The 23,254-nt window shown below is 53.3% G+C and overlaps 1 protein-coding gene across 1 annotated transcript in view; it reads left to right on the plus strand.

The window, feature by feature from the left end:
- Positions 1–23,254, plus strand: part of LOC116957855 (phosphatidylinositol 3,4,5-trisphosphate 5-phosphatase 2) — a 99,070-nt gene that overhangs the window by 28,229 nt on the left and 47,587 nt on the right. The window contains exons 6-10 of the mRNA XM_076054135.1: positions 9,617–9,731; positions 10,661–10,732; positions 18,287–18,388; positions 21,925–22,075; positions 22,523–22,629. Of these exons, the coding sequence (XP_075910250.1) occupies positions 9,617–9,731; positions 10,661–10,732; positions 18,287–18,388; positions 21,925–22,075; positions 22,523–22,629 (547 nt within the window). The remainder of the gene's footprint in view (positions 1–9,616; positions 9,732–10,660; positions 10,733–18,286; positions 18,389–21,924; positions 22,076–22,522; positions 22,630–23,254) is intronic.

Here is a 23,254-nt window from a genome sequence, read left to right on the forward strand (position 1 = left end):
TCCTCTACCACTCCTCTACCACTCCTCTACCACTCCACTACCACTCCTCTACCACTCCTCTACCACTCCTCTACCACTCCACTGCCACTCCTCTACCACTCCTCTACCACTCCTCTACCACTCATCTACCACTCCACTGCCACTCCACTACCACTCCTCTGTTGCTCCTCTACCACTCCTCTACCACTCCACTACCACTCCTCTGTTGCTCCTCTACCACTCCTCTACCACTCCACTGCTACTCCACTGCCGCTCCACTGCTACTCCACTGTTGCTCCTCTACCACTCCACTGCTACTCCACTACCACTCCACTACCACTCCACTGCCACTCCACTACCACTCCACTGCTGCTCCACTGCTACTCCACTGCCACTCCACTGCTACTCCACTACCACTCCACTGCCACTCCACTGCCGCTCCACTACCACTCCACTACCACTCCACTGCTACTCCACTACCACTCCACTACCACTCCACTGCCACTCCACTGCTACTCCACTACCACTCCACTGCCACTGCACTGCTACTCCCCTACCACTCCACTGCCACTCCACTACCACTCCACTACCACTCCACTGCTGCTCCACTGCTACTCTGCTGCTATGAGGCGTTAGCTGCTCTTTACCAGAAGTGAGCCGGCCATCACAAATGATAGCTCAAGCAAAGTGGCTTATCATCATCATCACTGTGTGGAAATGTCTACCAACCAATTCCTCTAAAGCGCGTGGTGATGTTGATTCTAAATGTGGAGGGAAAAAACCGGAGGACCCGGAGACAAATCCACGCGACCACCGGGAGAGAGAGACACGCAGACTCCAAATATACAGCAGCAGGCATCAGGGTGGGAATCGAACCCACGACCTCCTGTACACCAGGCGAGGTAGTCAACATCGCCTAGCCACCGTGATGATGATGAGAGAGACACAGACTCCAAATATACAGCAGCAGGCGTCAGGGTCGGGATCGAACCCACCACCTCCTGTATACCAGGCGAGGTAGTTAACATCTCCTAGCCACCGTGACGTACACTCGCTAGGCCGTGTGACGCCGCGTCGTGGTGCCGGTGGTGGTGGTTGTGGTGGGTTGTGGTGGGTGTTGGTGGTGATGGCGGCGGCGATTGTGGTGGTGCCGGTGGTGGCGGTGGGCTAATTGTACCGATGGGGATGGTTCACGGCTTGGAGAGACTTCCACCACCCGTCAGTTTTCTCTTCCCCGCGTTCCGCCGTAGAGAAATTACTGACTCAGCGAAAGTTTTGACCGTGGGGTTAAGAGATGCCCCCCCCTGGCCCCCCACTGAGCTGATGGATGAAATTAATTCAGACGCACGCATGGCGACAGACTGTTGGGGCAACTGCTGTTAGCACGCAACTATGACAGACACACGCACACGCATGTTGACAGACACGCACATGCATGTTGACAGACACACACGCACACATGATGACAGACACGCACACACACGCATGATGACACACACGCATGATGACACAGACACACACGCACGATGACACACACACACGCATGATGGCAGACACACACACACACATGATGACACACACACACCATGATGACAGACACACACGCACGATGACAGACACACACACAGACACACATGATGACACACACACACACATGATGACACACACACAGACACACATGATGACACAGACACACGGTCGCCACGGTGGTGAGATCTCCCGTGCCTGGTATACAGGAGATCGTGGGTTCGATCCCGACCCTAAGCCAGTGGCGCTGTAGTATGCATGCTCTCTCTCTCTCTCCCCGTGGTCGCGTGGATCCTCCGGTTTCACGCTCCACTTTCGAATCCACCGCCACCACCGCCACCACCACCACCACGCCTTTAGACGCATTTAGCTGCTGCTGTAAATTTCCACACGACGGCGATGATAATGATCCACTTTGTTTGAGCCATCATTTGTGGCCAGGCTGCTTCTACAAGAAATAACTACATAGCTGAGTGCAAGGCCATAATAATAATATATATAATATATATTGGGGGGGGGAGGGGACACATCCCCCCCCAATATTCAATATATTGCTATAAAAATATATTTTTTAAAAGTCATCATAATTGCTATGCTATGTAAATAAAAAACAACAATTTGTTAAACCTTGGCCACAAATATCTGGACTTGTCTTCAAATAAATCAATGCATCGATTTCTGTTGATGTGATTGTGGTTATGGTTGTACTTATTAATTCATCCCTAATCTCTGCCATCACACTGAAACAGGAAATGGTAAAAAACAAAGTTCAAGCAGAGCAATGTAAATACATTGCGCTATTAGACGTTATTGTAAAAAAATAAATACAAAGTCCATCCTATGCGTTAGTGACATTTGCTGTTATGTTTCAGGCAGGGAATAGCAGGAAATTCGTTTTCACATTTAGATTTTTTTTTTCTTTCTGGGTTGTGACCCCCAGACCCCCTGGCAGATAATGTCCCCCCCAAAGTTGACTCCATGGCTATGGCCTTGGCCGAGTGGCTCTTGCCTGGCATCATTTAAATGATCTTCTTTGGTTCTTTCGGTAAAGTCACCACGTAGAATGAGAATAAAATAATACAATAAAACAATAAAATTCTCACGACGTTTGGGCCACAACACAAGTAGCCGTCCTCAGGTGAAGACACAGGACTGTCCAGAAGAGAGCGATGTGTTATTTTATTCTCATTCCAAGCGGTGGTGACTTTACCGAAAGAACCAAAGTTGATGAATCCTTGCAGTCACGAAAGCCTTAAGTCGAATCATATAAATTAGTTTGGTTCACACGGTCAGACGCACAGCCAGCGATGAGACGGTTCACCACCAAGTGCCCGTGACGTCACCGCGGCGCTTGTGCCAGGCTAGGTGCACTCTGATGCCACGTGACGTGTCTAAAGCCCGCTGACACGAGGTCAACGGGACAGACCCAGGTGCCACGGGTCGACTGACTGAGATGGCCGGCCGACGCACCACCTCGGTGTATTTGATCCGCCCGGCGCTCCGCTCGTTGTTGTGAGCGTCGCTCCTCCGACTTCCATTGTTGTTGGAGGGCGACTGCCTCCAACTGCCCAGTAGCATCCTTCACGAGCCTCCTCCACAGAGGCCGATCTTGACACCGCCGGTACCGGTCATCGGCAAGTCCACTCAGCTCCACGTCCTCCTGTACCGCATCACTCCATCTCTTCTCTAGCCCGTGCCGCGCCCGTTGAGCCCACATCTATCCGAGCGAAACAGAAGCTGGCTTGGGCATGCGGTGGCTGGGCATGCGGAGCTACGCGACCCAGACAGACAGACAGACACACAGACGCACAGGCAAAGACGCGCGCGCACACACAGTGTGTGTCGTGGCTAGGATGTTGTTGTTCACAGCGCACAGCTGCACTCTGTCCGACAGTAGCAGCAGCAGCAGCAGCTGCTGCAGGATCAGCATGCGACTTCCTGTGTCACACCCTCCCCCACAAAGACAAACGTCCCCACCGTATGGCCTTAAACAGACTGTTGGGGCAAGTGCCACTGGCGAGCAGCAGCAGCAGCTATGAAGGCCGGCACGGCGCACGAGGGGGGTGGGTGGCCAGCACCACGCCCGGCCGCCTTTGTCTCCCCGGTGGCGATGTTTACGCACCGCATCCAGGCTGCTCGTTTGAGGCTGAGTCGACCTAGGGCAGGCCCATTACCGGTTTAGACAATGTAACACTGTTATCCTATTATTCCCCACAAAGTTTGTGGGGAATAACAGCCGTTTTCTAGACTTTTGGGGCATAAGCAATGAAACAAATAACACTTAGCACCCAGAAACAAACTGGTGTTACATCGTGAATAATCACTGCTGTGGACCATGAGCGGGCATTCAACTCGGGTGGCCGGGTTCGTAGCGCAGCGTGCTAACCACTACACCACCGCTCCCCAGACACACATACACACACACACGCACACACATCCGCGCGCACGCGCGCACACACACATTCCTATAGCGTTCACTCAATTCTCATTGCTCAGCACTCACCATTCAACACTCACCACACACTGCTCACCACTCATCACTCACCCCACAACACTCACCACTCAACACACACCCTCACCCCACAACACTCAACACTCAACACACACTGCTCACCACTCAACACTCACCCCCACCCTCACCCCACAACACTCACCACTCAACACTCCCCACTCACCATTCAACACTCACCACTCAACACTCCCCACTCACCATTCAACACTCCCCACTCACCATTCAACACTCACCCTCACCCCACAACACTCACCGCTGAACTCACCACTCAACACTCACCACTCAACGTCACATAGAGACACATAGAGATACATTCATAAACATAGAGATACATTCATAAACATAGAGATACATAGAGACACATAGAGTCTCATAGAGACACATAGAGATACATAGAGACACATATAGATACATAGAGACACACAGAGACTCATAGAGACACATAGAGATACATAGAGACACATAGAGACACAGAGATACATAGAGACTCATAGAGATACATAGAGACACACAGAGACGCATAGAGATGCATAGAGACACACAGAGACACAGAGATACAGAGACACACAGATACATAGAGACACACAGACATAGAGACACATAGAGATACATAGAGACACACAGAGATACAGAGACACATAGAGACACAGAGATACAGAGACACACAGATACATAGAGACACACAGACATAGAGATACATAGAGACACACAGAGATACAGAGACACAGAGACACATAGAGACATAGAGACACGTAGAGATACAGAGACACATAGAGATACATAGAGACACAGAGACGCATAGATATGCATAGAGACACAGAGATACACAGAGACACATAGAGACCCATAGAGACACACAGAGACACAGAGATACATAGAGACACAGAGACACATAGAGATACATAGAGACTCAGAGATACATAGAGACACATAGAGATACAGAGACACACAGAGATACATAGAGATACATAGAGACACAGAGACACACAGATATACATAGAGACACATAGAGACACATAGAGATACACAGAGACACATAGAGATACATAGAGACACATAGAGACACATGTAGATACATAGAGACACAAAGAGACACAGAGACACATAGAGATACATAGAGACACAGAGACTCATAGAGACACATAGAGGTACATAGAGATGCATAGATATGCATAGAGACATAGAGACGCATAGATATGCATAGAGACACAGAGATACACAGAGACACATAGAGATACATAGAGACACAGAGACTCATAGAGATACACAGAGACACACATATACATAGGGATACATAGAGACACATAGAGATACAGAGACACACAGAGATACATAGAGATACATAGAGACACAGAGACAGATATACATAGAGATACATAGAGATACATAGAGACACAGAGACTCACAGAGACTCATGGAGATAAATAGAGACTCATAGAGATACATAGAGACACATAGAGATACATAGAGACACAGAGACTCATAGAGACACATAGAGATACATAGAGATGCATAGAGACATAGAGACGCATAGATATGCATAGAGACACAGAGATACACAGAGACACATAGAGATACATAGAGACACAGAGACTCATAGAGATACACAGAGACACACATATACATAGGGATACATAGAGACACATAGAGATACAGAGACACACAGAGATACATAGAGATACATAGAGACACAGAGACAGATATACATAGAGATACATAGAGACACAGAGACTCACAGAGACTCATGGAGATAAATAGAGACTCATAGAGATACATAGAGACGCATAGAGATACATAGAGACATAGAGACACAGAGATACAGAGACACATAGAGACACAGAGGCACAGAGACACATAGAGATACATAGAGATACATAGAGATACATAGAGACACATAGAGATACATAAAGACACATAGATACAGAGACACACAGAGATACATAGAGATACATAGAGACACAGAGACACACAGATATACATAGAGATACATAGAGATACATAGAGGCACAGAGACTCACATAGACTCATAGAGATAAATAGAGACTCATAGAGATACATAGAGACGCATAGAGATACATAGAGACACATAGAGATACAGAGACACATAGAGATACATAGAGACACAGAGGCACAGAGACACATAGAGATACACAGAGATACATGGACATACATAGAGACACATAGAGATACATGAAGACACATAGATACAGAGACACACAGAGATACATAGAGACACATAGAGATACATAGAGATACATAGAGATACATAGAGATACATAGAGATGCATAGAGATACATAGAGACACATAGAGATACAGAGACACATAGAGATACATAGAGACACAGAGGCACAGAGACACATAGAGATACACAGAGATACATAGACATACATAGAGACACATAGAGATACATGGAGACACATAGATACAGAGACACACAGAGATACATAGAGACACAGAGGCACAGAGACACATAGAGATACATAGAGATACATAGAGATACATAGAGACACATAGAGACACATAGAGATACATAGAGACACATAGAGATACAGAGACACAGAGAGATACATAGAGACACATAGAGATACATAGAGACACACAGAGATACATATGGATACATAGATATACATAGAGGTGGTGACGGTGGTGACACTAGGCAGAGGTGGTGACGGTGGTGACGGTGGTGACGGTGACGGTGGTGGTGACGGTGGTGACGGTTGTGGTGACGGTGGTGATGGTGGTGACGGTGGTGATGGTTGTGGTGACGGTGGTGACGGTGGTGATGGTGGTGACGGTGGTGACGGTGGTGACGGTGGTGGTGACGGTGGTGACGGTGGTGGTGACGGTGGTGATGGTGGTGACGGTGGTGATGGTTGTGGTGACGGTGGTGATGGTGGTGATGGTTGTGGTGACGGTGGTGATGGTGGTGACGGTGGTGACGGTGGTGACGGTGGTGACGGTGGTGGTGACGGTGGTGATGGTGGTGACGGTGGTGATGGTTGTGGTGACGGTGGTGACGGTGGTGACGGTGGTGACGGTGGTGGTGACGGTGGTGATGGTGGTGACGGTGGTGATGGTTGTGGTGACGGTGGTGACGGTGGTGATGGTGGTGACGGTGGTGACGGTGGTGACGGTGGTGGTGACGGTGGTGATGGTGGTGACGGTGGTGATGGTTGTGGTGACGGTGGTGACGGTGGTGATGGTGGTGACGGTGGTGACGGTGGTGACGGTGGTGGTGACGGTGGTGACGGTGGTGGTGACGGTGGTGATGGTGGTGACGGTGGTGATGGTTGTGGTGACGGTGGTGATGGTGGTGACGGTGGTGACGGTGGTGACGGTGGTGGTGATGGTGGTGACGGTGGTGATGGTGGTGATGGTTGTGGTGACGGTGGTGATGGTGGTGACGGTGGTGACGGTGGCGCGAGGCAGAAATGGGGCGGTGGTCGTGGCTGTGGTGGTGGTGGCTACACGGGGTAGATCCCGTGTGCGTGTGTGCTTGTGTGTGTATGTGTGTGTGTGCTTGTGTGTGCGTGTGTGTGCGTGTGTGTGTGCTTGTGTGTGTGTGTGTGCGTGTGTGTGTGTGCGTGTGTGTGTGTGCTTGTGTGTGCGTGTGTGTGTGTATGTGTGTGTGCTTGTGTGTGTATGTGCGTGTGTGTGTGTGCGTGTGTGTGTGTGCTTGTGTGTGCGTGTGTGTGTGTATGTGTGTGTGCTTGTGTGTGTATGTGCGTGTGTGTGTGCTTGTGTGTGTATGTGTGTGTGTATGTGTGTGTGCTTGTGTGTGTATGTGCGTGTGTGTGTGCGTGTGTGTGTGCTTGTGTGTATGTGTGTGTGTATGTGTGTGTGCTTGTGTGTGTATGTGCGTGTGTGTGTGCTTGTGTGTGTATGTGTGTGTGTATGTGTGTGTGCTTGTGTGTGTATGTGCGTGTATGTGTGTGCGTGTGTGTGTGTGCTTGTGTGCGTGTGCGTGTGTGCGTGTGTGTGCGTGTGTGTGCGCTTGTGTGTGCGTGTGTGCGTGCTTGTGCGTGTGTGTGTGTGTGCGCGTGTGTGCGTGTGTGTGTGTTAGCGTGTGTGGTTGTATATGTGTGTGTGTGGAAGCTACCTGGTCTGTCGCTCCGCACTAAGCTTCAGGTCTTCTCGGCCACGGTCATTCCCTCCATTCTCTACGCTTGCGAAACGTGGACCCCCCTAATGGAACATCTTCGCTGGTTAGAAATATTTAGGCTGGCCTGCCTACGATCCATCCTGGGTTTAACCAGGCTGGATTGTGTGAGGAGCTCACAAATCCTTGAAAGATCTGGGCAAGGTCCCATTGGTGAGCTCCTCCGGCAGGCAAGCCTGCGATGGCTGGGTCATGTAGCCCGCATGCCCAGCCACCGCATGTCGAAACAGCTTTTGTTCGGCCGGATCGAGGGGGCTAAACGGGCGCGGCACGGGCTAGAGAAGAGATGGAGTGATGTGGTACAGGAGGACGTGGAGCTGAGTGGACTTGCCGATGACTGGTACCAGCGGTGTCAAGATCGGCCTCTGTGGAGGAGGCTCGTGAAGGACGCTACTGGGCAGTTGGAGGCAGTCGCCCTCCCAACAACAACGGAGGGTGGAGGAGCGACGCTCACAACAACTAGCGGAGCGCCGGGTGGCTAAAGCACAGCAGGTTGGCACAGTAGGGGGCACAGGTGGTGCATCAGCCAGCCATCTCAGTCATCCTAGTCAGTCGACCTGTGGCACTTGGGTCTGCCCCGTAACCTCCTGCCAGCGGGCGTTCGACACTTCACGTGGCCTCAAGGTGCACATGGCCTGGCACAAGCGTCGTGGTGACGTCACCGCCACTTAGTGGCGAATGGCGGTTGTTGTTGTTGTGTGTGTGTGTCTGTGTGTGTCTGTGTGTGTATGTGTGTGTGTGAAGTGTGTCTGCGTGTGTGATGTGTGTGTGTGTGTGATGTGTGTGTGATGTGTGTGTATGTGTGATGTGTGTATGTGTGTATGTGTGATGTGTGTGTGTGTGATGTCTGTGTGTGTGATGTGTGTCTGTGTGTATGTCTGTGTGATGTGTGTGTGATGTGTGTGTCTGTGTATGTGTGTGTGATGTGTGTGTGTCTGTGTGTGTGATGTATGTGATGTATGTGTGTGTCTGTGTGTCTGTGTGTCTGTGTGTGATGTGTGTGTGTGTGTCTGTGTGTGTGATGTGTGTATGTGTGTGATGTGTGTGTGATGTGTGTGTATGTGTGTGTGTCTGTGTGTGTGTGATGTGTGTGTGTGTCTGTGTGTGTGATGTATGTGATGTGATGTATGTGTGTGATGTGTGTGTGTCTGTGTGTGTGATGTATGTGATGTGTGTGTGTGTCTGTATGTGATGTGTGTGTATGTGTGTGTGTATGTGTGATGTGTGTGTGTCTGTGTGTCTGTGTGTGATGTGTGTGTGTGTCTGTGTGTCTGTGTGTGTGATGTATGTGATGTGTGTGTGTCTGTGTATGTGTGTGTGTGTGATGTGTGTGTGTGTGTGTCTGTGTGTGTGATGTGTATGTATGTCTGTGTGTGTCTGTGTGTGTGTGTGTATGTGTGTGTGATGTGTGTGTGTGTGTGATGTGTGTGTGTGCAGTGAGTTGAACTCGTTGCTGCAGGGCCTGGAGGCGCTTGGTCGGCTGTTCGAGCCTCCGCCCAGCACCCCGCTGGGGAAGGCTGCGAAGAGGGGCAGCCCCCCTCCCAGTACACAGGCACGCACACACACACACACGTACACACACACACGTACACACGTACACACACACACACACGTACACGCACGCACACACACACACACGTACACACACACACGTACACACACACACACGTACACACACACACGTACACACACACACGTACACACACACACACACATGTACACACACACACGTACACACACACACGTACACGCACGTACACATGTACACACACACGTACACGCACGTACACACGCACATACACACGCACGTACACACACACACACGTACACACGTACACACACGCACGTACACACACACACGTACGTACACGCACGTACACACACATACGTACGTACACACGTATACGCACGCACGTACACACGTACACACGCACGTACACACGCACGTGCACGCATGTACACACGCACACACGTACACGCACGTACACGCACGTACACGCACGCACGTACACGCGTACACACATACATGCACGCACGTACTGTACACACACGCATGTTTACGTACACGTACACACATGCTACACACGCGGTACACACGCGGTACACACGCACCAGCCCTGCATGTCCTCCTGTCTCCCGGTGTCCCGGCTCTTCCCGTGTCCCTGTCTCTCCCCATCTCTCCCCGTGTCTCCCCATGTCTCCCCATCTCTCCCCGTGTCTCCCCATGTCTCCCCATCTCTCCCCGTGTCTCCCCATGTCTCCCCATCTCTCCCCGTGTTTCCCGATGTATCCCCATGTCTCCCCATGTCTCCCGGTGTTTCCCCATGTCTCCCCATGTCTCCCCATGTCTCCCCATGTCTCCCTGTCTCTTCCCGTGTCTCCCCGTCTCTCCCCGTGTCTTCCCGTGTCTCACCGTGTCTCCCCATCTCTCCTCATGCCCCTGTCTCTCCCCGTGTCTCCCCGTTGTCTCCGTGTCTCCAGGAGGGTGACTTGGAGCTGCTGCTGCTGAAGCTCTCCTCTCTGCGCGAGGTTTTCTCCGGCACCGAGAAGAAGGTGGCCGAGTCGCGCCCCCTGGCGCACGCACGCACACACATCACACACACACACACATCACACACACACATCACACACACACACATCACACACACATCACACACACACATCACACACACACATCACACACACGCACATCACACACACACATCACACACACACACATTCACACACACGTCACACACACACATCACACACACACATTCACACACACATCACACACACACATCACACACACACATCACACACACACATCACACACACACACCACACACATCACACACATCACACACACATCACACACACATCACACACACATCACACACACATCACACACACACATCACACACACACATCACACACACACATCACACACACGCACATCACACACACACATCACACACACACACATTCACACACACGTCACACACACACATCACACACACACATCACACACACACATTCACACACACACATCACACACACACATCACACACACACATCACACACACACACCACACACATCACACACACACACATCACACACACATCACACACACACACACATCACACACACACACACATCACACACACACACACACATCACACACACACATCACACACACACACATTCACACACACATCACACACACACACATCACACACATTCACACACACACATCACACACACACATCACACACACACATCACACACACACGCACATCACACGCACATCACACACACATCACACACACACACATCACACACACACATCACACACACACATCACACACACGCACACACACGCACACACACGCACACACATGCACACACACACATCACACGCACACGCACGCACATATCACACTCACGCACACACACACATCACACGTACGCACTCACTCACACACACACACACTCGCACGCACACACGCGCTCACTCGCTCACTCGCACACTCGCACACTCACTCACACACGCACACACGCACACACACATAGACACGCACATACACACACATAGACACGCACACACACATGCACTCACTCGCACACTCACTCACGCACGCACGCACACACTCGCACTCACGCACACCTACGCACGCACGCACACACGCACTCGCACGCACGCACATACGCACGCACACGCACTCACGCACGGACTCACACGCATGCACTCGCACGCACGCGCACACACGCACACACACGCACTCGCATGCACACACGCACTCACACACTCATTCACGCACACACGCACACACGCACACACACGCACACACACACACGCACACGCACTCACACACGCACACACGCATAGACGCACTCACACACGCCTGCACACACACACACTCGCACTCACGCATGCATGCACACACGCGCACACACGCACGCGCACACACGCACGCACACACGCACTCGCACGCACACACGCACGCACTCACACTCATTCACGCACACACTCACTCACGCACACACGCACTCACACACGCACTCACACACGCACTCACACACGCATGCACACACGCATGCACACACACACTCACACTCACGCACGCACGCACACACTCGCACACACGCACACGCACTCACATATACACGCGCACACACGCACGCGCACACACGCACGCACACACGCACTCGCACGCACACACGCACTCACACTCATTCACGCACACACTCACTCACGCACACACGCACACACGTACTCACACACGCACTCACACACGCACTCACACACGCATGCACACACACACTCACACTCACGCACGCACGCACACACTCGCACACACGCACTCACACATACACGCACGCACACGCACTCACACACACGCACGCACTCGCACACTCACGTACTCACACGCCCTCACTCCCTCACACACTCACGCACACACTCGCACACACACCCTCACTCCCTCACACACTCACACACACACTCGCACACTCACGCACTCAATAGCGCACTCACACGCACACACACACACACACGTACACACACACTCACGCACACACTCGCACACTCACGCACTCAATAGCGCACTCACACGCACACACACACACACACGTACACACACACACACACGTACACACACACTCACGCACACACTCGCACACTCACGCACTCAATAGCGCACACACACACGTACACACACACACACGCACGCACACACACGTACACACACACGTACACACACACGCACGCACAGCGGCCACCTTTCGCACGTACGTGTGAGATGTGTGGCTTTGTGTGTTTGATGTGTGTGTGATGTGTGTGTGTGTGTGATGTGTCTGTGTGTGTCCATGTGTGTGTGAAGTGTGTCTGATGTGTGTATGTGTGTATCTGTGTGTGTGTATCTGTGCCAGGTGTTGATGTGTGATGTGTCTGCCTGTGAGTGTGTGTTTGTCTGTGGTGCTTGCTAACAGCATTTGCCCCAACAGTCTGTTCAGGCTATATGGAGGATTTGTCTTTGTGTGTCTCTGTGTGTGTGATGTTTCTGTGTGTGTGTATGTCTGTGTGTGTGTGTGTGATGTATGTGCCTGTATGTTGTGTCTGTGTGTATATGATGTCTGTCTTTGATGTGTGTGTCAGTGTGTGTTTGTGTCTGTGTGTGTGTGTGATGTGGCTGGGTGTGTGTGTATCAGGTTTTTATGCGCCGGTTAGAAACATTTAGGCTGGCCTGCCTATGATCCATCCTGGGTCTAACCAGGCTGGATTGTGTGAGGAGCTCACAAATCCTTGAAAGATCTGGACACATTCCCATTCGTGAGCTACTCCGGCAGGCAAGGCTGCGTTGGCTCATTCATGTAGCCCTTATGGCCAGCCACCGCATGCCCAAGCAGCTTCTTCTAAACGGCACAGCATGGGCTGGTGAAGAGATGGATTGATGCGGTACGGGAGGTTGTGGAGCTGAGTGGACTTGCCGATGACTGGTACCAGCGGTGTCAAGATCGGCCTCTGTGGAGGAGGCTCGTGAAGGACGCTACTGGGCAGTTGGAAGCAGTCGCCCTCCAGCAATAAAGGAGGGCGGAGGAGCGACGCTCACAACAATGAGCGGAGCGCCGGGTGGCTAGGGCACAGCAGGTTGGCACAGTAGGGGGCACAGGTGGTGCATCAGCCAGTCATCTCAGTCATCTCAGTCAGTCGACCCGTGGCACCTGGGTCTGCCCCGTGACCTCCTGCCAGCGGGCGTTTGACACTTCACGTGGCCTCAAGGTGCACATGGCCTGGCACAAGCGTCGTGGTGATGTCACCGCCACTTAGTGGCGAATGGCGGTTGTTGTTGTTGTTGTGTGTATGTTGATGTGTGTTGATGTGTCTGTGTGTTGATGTGTCTGTGTGTGTGTGTGTGTGTTGATGTGTCTGTGTGTTTGTGTGTGTGTGTGTTGATGTGTCTGTGTGTGTATGTTGATGTGTCTGTGTGTGTGTTGATATGTCTGTGTGTGTGTGTCTGTGTGTGTGTGTGTGTTGATGTGTCTGTGTGTCAGGTGTTGATGTATGGCGGTTGTTGTTGTTGTGTGTATGTTGATGTGTGTTGATGTGTCTGTGTGTGTGTGTTGATGTGTCTGTGTGTTTGTGTGTGTGTGTGTTGATGTGTCTGTGTGTGTATGTTGATGTGTCTGTGTGTGTGTTGATGTGTCTGTGTGTGTGTGTCTGTGTGTGTGTGTGTGTTGATGTGTCTGTGTGTCAGGTGTTGAGGTGTCTGTGTGTGTGTGTTGATGTGTCTGTGTGTGTGTGTTGATGTGTCTGTGTGTATGTGTTTATGTTTACCTCCTCGCGGTGCCGGACGGGCAACTCTGTCGTGGACAGTGCTGTGGGGGGAGATCCAATTTTGATTGGCTCCTCCCCTCATGGCTTATGTGTCCACCACAGGGGCTAAACAGGGGCTCTGGACGGGTGCGAGGGGCTGGTAACCCCTCCACCTTCAATTAATTACCACGAAACCACGAATTAAACTGAAATATGTAACTAATAAGCTTGTGCCGGAGGCCCCGGGGGGCCAGGCGTCTATGACGTCTCCTGGCCAAACCCCAATTGGCGGAGCCAGGAGATTGAATACCTACCCTCGGGGCTACTCCAGAAACAACGAAAAGCCACTACGGGTGGCCACGTGGAATGTTCGAACGCTCACTGCAGAGGAGAGGCTGCCACTCCTCTGTCGGGAGCTGGACCGGTACCGCCTGGATCTATGCGGCATTCAGGAGGTCCGGTGGACCGGCTCTGGCTCCTGCCACCATGAGGGGTGGACAGTCCTCTACTCGGGGCAGCAGACTGCCAAACAACAGGGTGTGGGTCTTCTTTTGAACAAAAGAATGAAGGGGGCGTGGGAGCGTGGCGGTGAGGTGTGGGAAGCTGTAAGCCCCAGGCTACTTTGGGCTCGCCTTCCCATCAACCGGAGGCGAGGAATGGTGGTCGTGGTTACTTATGCCCCCACCGAAGATGAACATCCGTGGAGGGATGCAGGCAAAGCCGATGAGTCAGATGCCTTCTATGACCTCCTGTCACAGGTGCTGGCTAAAGTGGCCCCTCGGGATAGAGTCATCATGTTGGGTGACTTCAATGCCCGAGTTGGTCATGATACTGGCACCTGGTCTGGAGTGATTGGAGGGCATGGGCCAGATCAGCTCAATAACAACGGTAGGAGGCTGCTAGATTTTTGTGCAGCCCATGGGCTTGTAATTACCAACACGCTGTTCCAGCATCGGCGCATCCACACAACATCATGGATGCATGCCGGGTCCAAGCAAGAACATCTGCTGGACTACATAGTGACGGACCAGCGAATGCGAGCCCATGTCCTTGACACCAGGACCTACCGTGGAGCTGATCTGCCCTCTGACCATCGACTAGTCATCTGTAAGATGTGCCTGCCATTCTTCCACTCCGGTGGTGGGTGTACACCCAGGACCCCATTCCAACATAAAGTGGCCTGGTCTCAATTATCTGATGAAAGTTGCAAGCGAGAATTTCATCATCGCTTGCGGCTGGGATTGGCATTGTCCCCGACTCCTCCTGATGTCGAGGGTAAATGGGCGAGGTTTAGGACTGTGACTCATGCAGCTGCAATGGCTGCTTTGGGTACGCGGTCCAGACCTCCCCAGAGACCCTGGCTGACAGAGGAGGTGTTCAGGATGGTTGAGAAAAAGCGACAGGCCCACTGTCATCGGCTACAGAATCCCACGTCAGAGAATGAGGAGGCTTACCGCAGCCTTCGCTCGGAGGTTCGGAGAGCCGTGAGGCGCTGCAAGGATGGGTGGTGGTCGCGGGTTGCTGAGGAGATGGAGTCTGCCTCAGTGGCCCGTGATCACAAATCTCTATTTAACTCCATCAAAAAAGTAACCTGCAGCGCCACACCTATTACCATCATTAGGGGAAAAAACGGTGATCCAATCTCCGACCCCCAGGAACAGGTTCGCAGATTTGCTGAGCATTTCTGTGAGGTCCTGGGGGAGGGAAAATCCCTCAGCCAGGAAAACATCATGGGACAAAGTGAGGATGACCCTGCTGAGGCTGCGGTGCCTCAAATATTGGAAGAAGTCACCCCCTGTGAGTGGCTGGCTGAGGTGCCATCTGCTGAGGAAGTATTGAAGGCGATCCGGAGTCTGAGACCAGGAAAGGCAGCGGGCAGAGATGATCTCCCAAGCGAAATGCTGAGGGAGGGTGGCGTTTGTGCACAGACTGCCCTATATGACATCATAACAACAGTCTGGACCACCGGACGGGTTCCGCAGGATTGGAAGGATGCCCTGGTGGTCCCCCTTTTTAAGAAGGGGGACCGCACAGACTGTAACAACTACAGGGGAATCTCACTCCTCAGTGTGCCGGGAAAGGTCCTGGCAAGGATTATTCAGCATGGCCTTGCCAGGCACGCTGAGGAGAGGCTTGCGGAGCCCCAATGCGGTTTCAGGAAAGGGCGGTCCTGCACAGATGCCATATTTTCTGTCCGTCTGCTACAGCAGAGGTGTAGGGAATTCCAACAAGACCTACATCTCTGCTTTATTGACCTGGTCAAGGCCTATGATACCATCAGTAGGCCTGGCCTCTGGGTCGTTCTTCGTGCTTTTGGAGTACCTGACCCTCTGCTCACGATCATTAAGGACCTTCATGATGGTGAGCGGGCCCGGGTAAAACTACGTGGCCGGGAGTCAGAGCCATTCCCTGTACACCTTGGGGTGCGACAGGGATGTCCTCTGGCTCCCACATTATTTAACATCTATTTTGACCACGTAGTTCGTGAAGCCTTCAATAGCTGTACCGGGGGAATCTCCATATGGTACAGATATAATGGGAGGCTAATCGATGCCCGGGTGCGGTCAAGGGATGGCTCCCTATTGCTCAACCACGTTATGTATGCTGATGATTTGGTAATAGCTGCTCAGTCAGAGGAGGAGTTGGAGACGCTGCTGCTGAGACTGGAGCGTGCCACTAAGAGGTGGGGCCTTACCATCAGCCCCACCAAAACTAAGCACCTGCCTGGGTATTTTGTACCATCGGACACTCCACCCCCACAACTCCCAATCAGTGATGGGGCAGTTGTGGAGAGAGTGGAGAGTTTCCCATACCTGGGCAGTGTGCTTATGACTGGCTCCAGTTTAACAGCAGAGGTCTCACTCCGAATCAGTCGAGCGGCAATATCTTTTCATCGGTTGCGTAACGCTGTGTGGAAGCTACCTGGTCTGTCGCTCCGCACTAAGCTTCAGGTCTTCTCGGCCACGGTCATTCCCTCCCTTCTCTACGCTTGCGAAACGTGGACCCCCCTGGTGGAACATCTTCGCCGGTTAGAAACATTTAGGCTGGCCTGCCTACGATGCATCCTGGGTTTAACCAGACTGGATTGTGTGAGGAGCTCACAAATCCTTGAAAGATCTGGGCAGGGTCCCATCGGTGAGCTCCTCCGGCAGGCAAGGCTGCGATGGCTGGGTCATGTAGCCCGCATGCCCAGCCACCGCATGCCGAAACAGCTTTTGTTTGGCCGGATTGAGGGGGCTAAGCGGGCGCGGCACGGGCTAGAGAAGAGATGGAGTGATGTGGTACAGGAGGACGTGGAGCTGAGTGGACTTGCCGATGACTGGTATCAGCGGTGTCAAGATCGGCCTCTGTGGAGGAGGCTCGTGAAGGATGCTACTGGGCAGTTGGAGGCAGTCGCCCTCCAACAACAACGGAGGGCGGAGGAGCGACGCTCACAACAACGAGCGGAACGCCGGGTGGCTAAAGCACAGCAGGTTGGCACAGTAGGGGGCACAGGTGGTGCATCAGCCAGTCATCTCAGTCAGTCGACCCGTGGCACCTGGGTCTGCCCCGTGACCTCCTGCCAGCGGGCGTTCGACACTTCACGTGGCCTCACGGTGCACATAGCCTGGCACAAGCGTCGTGGTGACGTCACCGCCACTTAGTGGCGAATGGCGGTTGTTGTTTGTTGTTGTGTGTGTTGATGTGTCTGTGTGTTGATGTGTGTGTGTTGATGTGTGTGTGTTGATGTGTGTGTGTTGATGTGTATGTGTTGATGTGTCTGTGTGTGTATGTGTTTATGTGTGTGTATGTTGATGTGTCTGTGTGTCAGGTGTTGAGGTACCTGCAGGATCCGGCTCCCCCGCCCCCGCTGGGCCCTGCTCCCGTGAAGACGGTGCGGCGCTTCCGACTCATCCCCATACAGACGTTTGAGGTACAACTCACAGCAACAACCACAACAACAACCACAACAACAACCACAACAATAACAACCACAACAACCACAACAACCACCACCACCACAACAACAATCGGCGTTCGCCACGAAGGGGCGGCGATGACACCACGGCGCATGTGCCAGGCTAGGTGCATAAGGAAGTCACGTGACCAGGTGCCGTGGGTTGACTGCTGTGCCAGGCTAGGTGCATAAGGAAGTCACGTGACCAGGTGCCGTGGGTTGACTGCTGTGCCAGGCTAGGTGCATAAGAAAGTCACGTGACCAGGTGCCGTGGGTTGACTGCTGTGCCAGGCTAGGTGCATAAGGAAGTCACGTGACCAGGTGCCGTGGGTTGACTGCTGTGCCAGGCTAGGTGCACAAGGAGGTCACTGGACAGAGCCAGGTGCTATGGGAGCCATGGATTGACTGACCGAGATGACCGGCAGATCCACCACGTGTGCTGCCCACTCATAAAGACAAAGATCCCCCATGTAGCCTTGAAACAGACTGCAGGGGCAAGTGCTGTTAGTGAGTAGCACCTATGAAGGCCGGCACGGCACACGAGGGGGTGGCCAGCAGCATGCCCGACCGCCTTTGTCTCCCCAGTGGCGATGTTCACACACCGCTCCAGGTACTCATTTGAAGCTGACTCGACCTAGGGGAGGCCCAGGACCGGTTCGGATAATCGCCGCGAGTATTGGCCATGAGCGGGAGTCGAACTCGGGTGGCCAGGTTTGTAGTGCAGCACACGACCCGCTACACTACTGCCCCCCACATACTTATACACACACATGTGGACACACATAGACTCACACACAAGAACAACAACCGCCATTCGCCACAAAGTGGCAGTGACGTCTCCACGACGCTTGTGCCAGGCTATGTGCACGTTAAGGCCACGTGAAGTGTCGAACGCCCGGTGGCAGGAGGTCACGGGGCAGACCAGGGCATCTTTCCAATCCTGCGAAACCCGTCCAGTGGTCCAGACTGTTGTTATGATGTCATGTAGGGCAGTCTATGCACAAATGGCTTCAGTACTTCCTCAACAGATGGTACTTCAGCCAGCCACTCACAGGGGGTGACTTCCTCCAATATTTGAAACACCGCAGCCTCAGCAGGGTCATCCTTACTTTGTGCCACGATGTTATCCAGGCTGAGGGATGTCCCCTCCCCACAGGACCTCACAGAATTGCTCAGCAAATCTGCAAACCTGCTCCTGGGGGTCGGAGATTGGATCACCGTTTTTTCCCCTAATGATGGTAATAGGTGTGGCGCTACAGGTTACTTTTTTGATAGAGTTAAATAGAGATTTGTGATCGCGGGCCACTGAGGCAGACTCCATCTCTTCAGCAACCCGCGACCACCACCCATCCTTGCAGCGCCTCATGGCTCTCCGAACCTCCAAGCGAAGGGTGCGGTAAGCCTCCTCATTCTCTGATGTGGGATTCTGTAGCCGATGAGATTGGGCCTGTCGCTTTTTCTCAGCCAGCTTGAACACCTCTGTCAGCCAGGGTCTCTGGGGAGGTCTGAACCATGTACCCAAAGCAGCCATTGCAGCTGCATGAGCCACAGTCCTAAACCTCGCCCATTTCCCCTCGACATCAGGAGGAGTGGGGGACGATGCCAACCCCAGCCGCAAGTAATGATTGAATTCCTTCCTGCAACTTTCATCAGCTAGCTGAGACCATACCACTATGGGTTTGAATGGGGTCCTGGGTGTACACCCACCACTGGAGTGGAAGAATGGCAGGCGCATCTTACAGATGACGAGTCGATGGTCAGAGGGCAGATCAGCTCTCCCCCCACAGCACTGCCCACGACAGAGTTGCCCGTCCGGCACCGCGAGGAGGTAGGGGGTTGTTTTGCCGGACCAGACGCACTCACTCACACACTCACTCGCACACTCACTCGCACACTCACACGCTCACTCACTCGCACACTCACTCGCGCACTCACTCGCACACTCACTCACACACTCACTCACACACTCACACACTCACATGCTCACTCACTCACACACCCACTCACACACTCACTCACACACTCACTCACACACTCACACACTCACTCACACACTCACACGCTCACTCACTCACACACTCACTCACACACTCACACACTCACTCACACACTCACTCACACGCTCACTCACTCACACACTCACTCACACACTCACACGCTCACTCACTCACACACTCACTCACACACTCACTCACACACTCACTCGCACACTCACTCGCACACTCACACGCTCACTCACTCGCACACTCACTCACACACTCACTCGCACACTCACACACTCACTCACACACTCACTCACACGCTCACTCACACACTCACTCACACACTCACACGCTCACTCACTCACACACTCACACGCTCACTCACACACTCACACGCTCACTCACACACTCACTCACACACTCACTCACACGCTCACTCACACACTCACGCTCACTCACACACTCACACGCTCACTCACACACTCACTCGCACACTCACACACTCACACGCTCACTCACTCACACACTCACTCACTCACACACTCACTCACACACTCACTCACATGCTCACTCACACACTCACACGCTCACTCACTCGCACACTCACTCACACACTCACTCACACACTCACTCACACACACACTCACACGCTCACTCACACACTCACACACTCACTCACACACTCACACACTCACTCACACACTCACTCACTCGCACACTCACTCACACACTCACTCACACACTCACTCACACACACACTCACACACTCACACGCTCACTCACACACTCACACACTCACACACTCACTCACACACTCACACACTCACTCACACGCTCACTCACACGCTCACTCACACACTCACTCACACACTCACACACTCACTCACACGCTCACTCACTCACACACTCACTCACACACTCACTCACACACTCACACGCTCACTCACACACTCACTCACTCACACACTCACTCACACACTCACTCACACGCTCACTCACACACTCACTCACACACACACTCACACACTCACTCACACACTCACTCGCACACTCACTCACTCACACACTCACTCACACACTCACTCACACACTCACACGCTCACTCACTCACACACTCACACGCTCACTCACTCACACACTCACACGCTCACTCACTCACTCACACACTCACCCACACACTCACTCACTCACACACTCACTCACACACTCACTCACACACTCACACACTCACTCACACACTCACTCACACGCTCACTCACACACTCACTCACACGCTCACTCACACACTCACTCGCACACTTACTCACACACTCACTCACTCACACACTCACTCACTCACACAACAACAACAACCGCCATTCGCCACTAAGTGGCGGTGACGTCACCACGACGCTTGTGCCAGGCTATGTGCACCGTGAGGCACTCACACACTCACACGCTCACTCACACACTCACACGCTCACTCACTCACACACTCACTCACACACTCACACACTCACTGTAACCCCCGTGTGTGTGTGCCTGCTGCAGGTGAAGCTGGACGTGGGTCTGGCCGACCTGGCGAAGATCGGCAAGTCTCAGCGCTACGAGCTGCAGGTGGACGTCGAGGGGGGGAGGCTCCTCGTCCTGCGCAAAAACAAGGAGTCGGCCGAGGAGGTGCTCATCTTCTCACACGACAAAGGTGAGGAGGAGGAGGAGGAGGAGGGAGAGATGAGGGGGAAGGGGGGGGGAGGAGGGGGGAGGGGGGGTGGGAGGGAGGGGGGAACAGTAGGAGAGAGGAAGAGGCAGGAGGAGGAGGGGGGATGAGGAGGAGGGGGAAGGAGGAGGGGGGAGGGGGAGGGGGGAGGGGGAAGGGGGGGAGGAGGAGGGGGGGAGGAGGAGGGGGGAGGGGGAGGAGGAGGAGGGGGGAGGAGGAGGGGGGCGAAGGAGGAGGTCCTCATCAGGGGTGAGGACCTCCTCCTGGTGTAGCGCTGCGCAGTAAACATCGCCACTGGGGAGACAAAGGCGGCCGGGCGTACTGCTGGCCACCCCGGTGCGCGGCCGTGCCTCCCCGCACAGCTGCGCCAGCTCGCCATGGCAGCCCTTGCTGCACGATGTGGGTCGTGGGTGAACGCCTGCCTGTGCACAGTGCGGCAGCTGATCAAGTCCCAGCGAGCGCAGTCCAAGCTGGGCATCGTGTTGGAGCGCGAGCGCGAGCGGACGCAGCGCCGGGACTACGCCTTCGCGAGCCCGCGGGTGAGTGACCGCCACAGCCCGGCGACGTGCGGCGAGGCCGGTGGCTGGGGAGGCACTGGCGAGTGTCGGAGCCAGATTCACACGCTGAGGGGGGGGCGTGGCCTCACTGATGGGGCGTGGCCTCACGGATGGGGCGTGGTCTCACGGAGGGAGGCGTGGCCTCACGGATGGGGCGTGGCCTCACGGAGGGGGGCGTGGCCTCACAGATGGGGGCGTGTTAGACACGTGTTAGACACGTCCCCCTTCAGTGAGGCAGATGTGATAGCTGCCTCCCCCCGGTGCTTCTTCATTGCAGTTTCATGACGAGACCAGCGAGCCTGAATATGTTTATGCACGTAATACGTGCAATAAGTTACCTGGAGTATGGGAAGGCGAGGACATGTAATGAAGGGGTCTACAAACATTACATTGGTGACATACTGAGATAGTAACAGGCTTATTGGCCGCGCTCCATCCAGTTACTGAGGGGTTGCGCAATCACAGGGGAGGCTGAGCTCGCCGCTGCCTCACCTCTCGCCTCTCCCTGTATTTGCAGCGGAGCTCCGCCAATTTGGCGATTTTGACCCTGAAAATGATTGGAATCGTACAGAAATGACATTTACAACACAGATCGGTGGCAAAAAAA

Source organism: Petromyzon marinus, chromosome 64 (assembly GCF_048934315.1).
Source record: "Petromyzon marinus isolate PM22_M1 ecotype Great Lakes invasive population chromosome 64, UKy_Petmar_22M1.pri1.0, whole genome shotgun sequence".
NCBI lineage: Eukaryota > Metazoa > Chordata > Hyperoartia > Petromyzontiformes > Petromyzontidae > Petromyzon > Petromyzon marinus.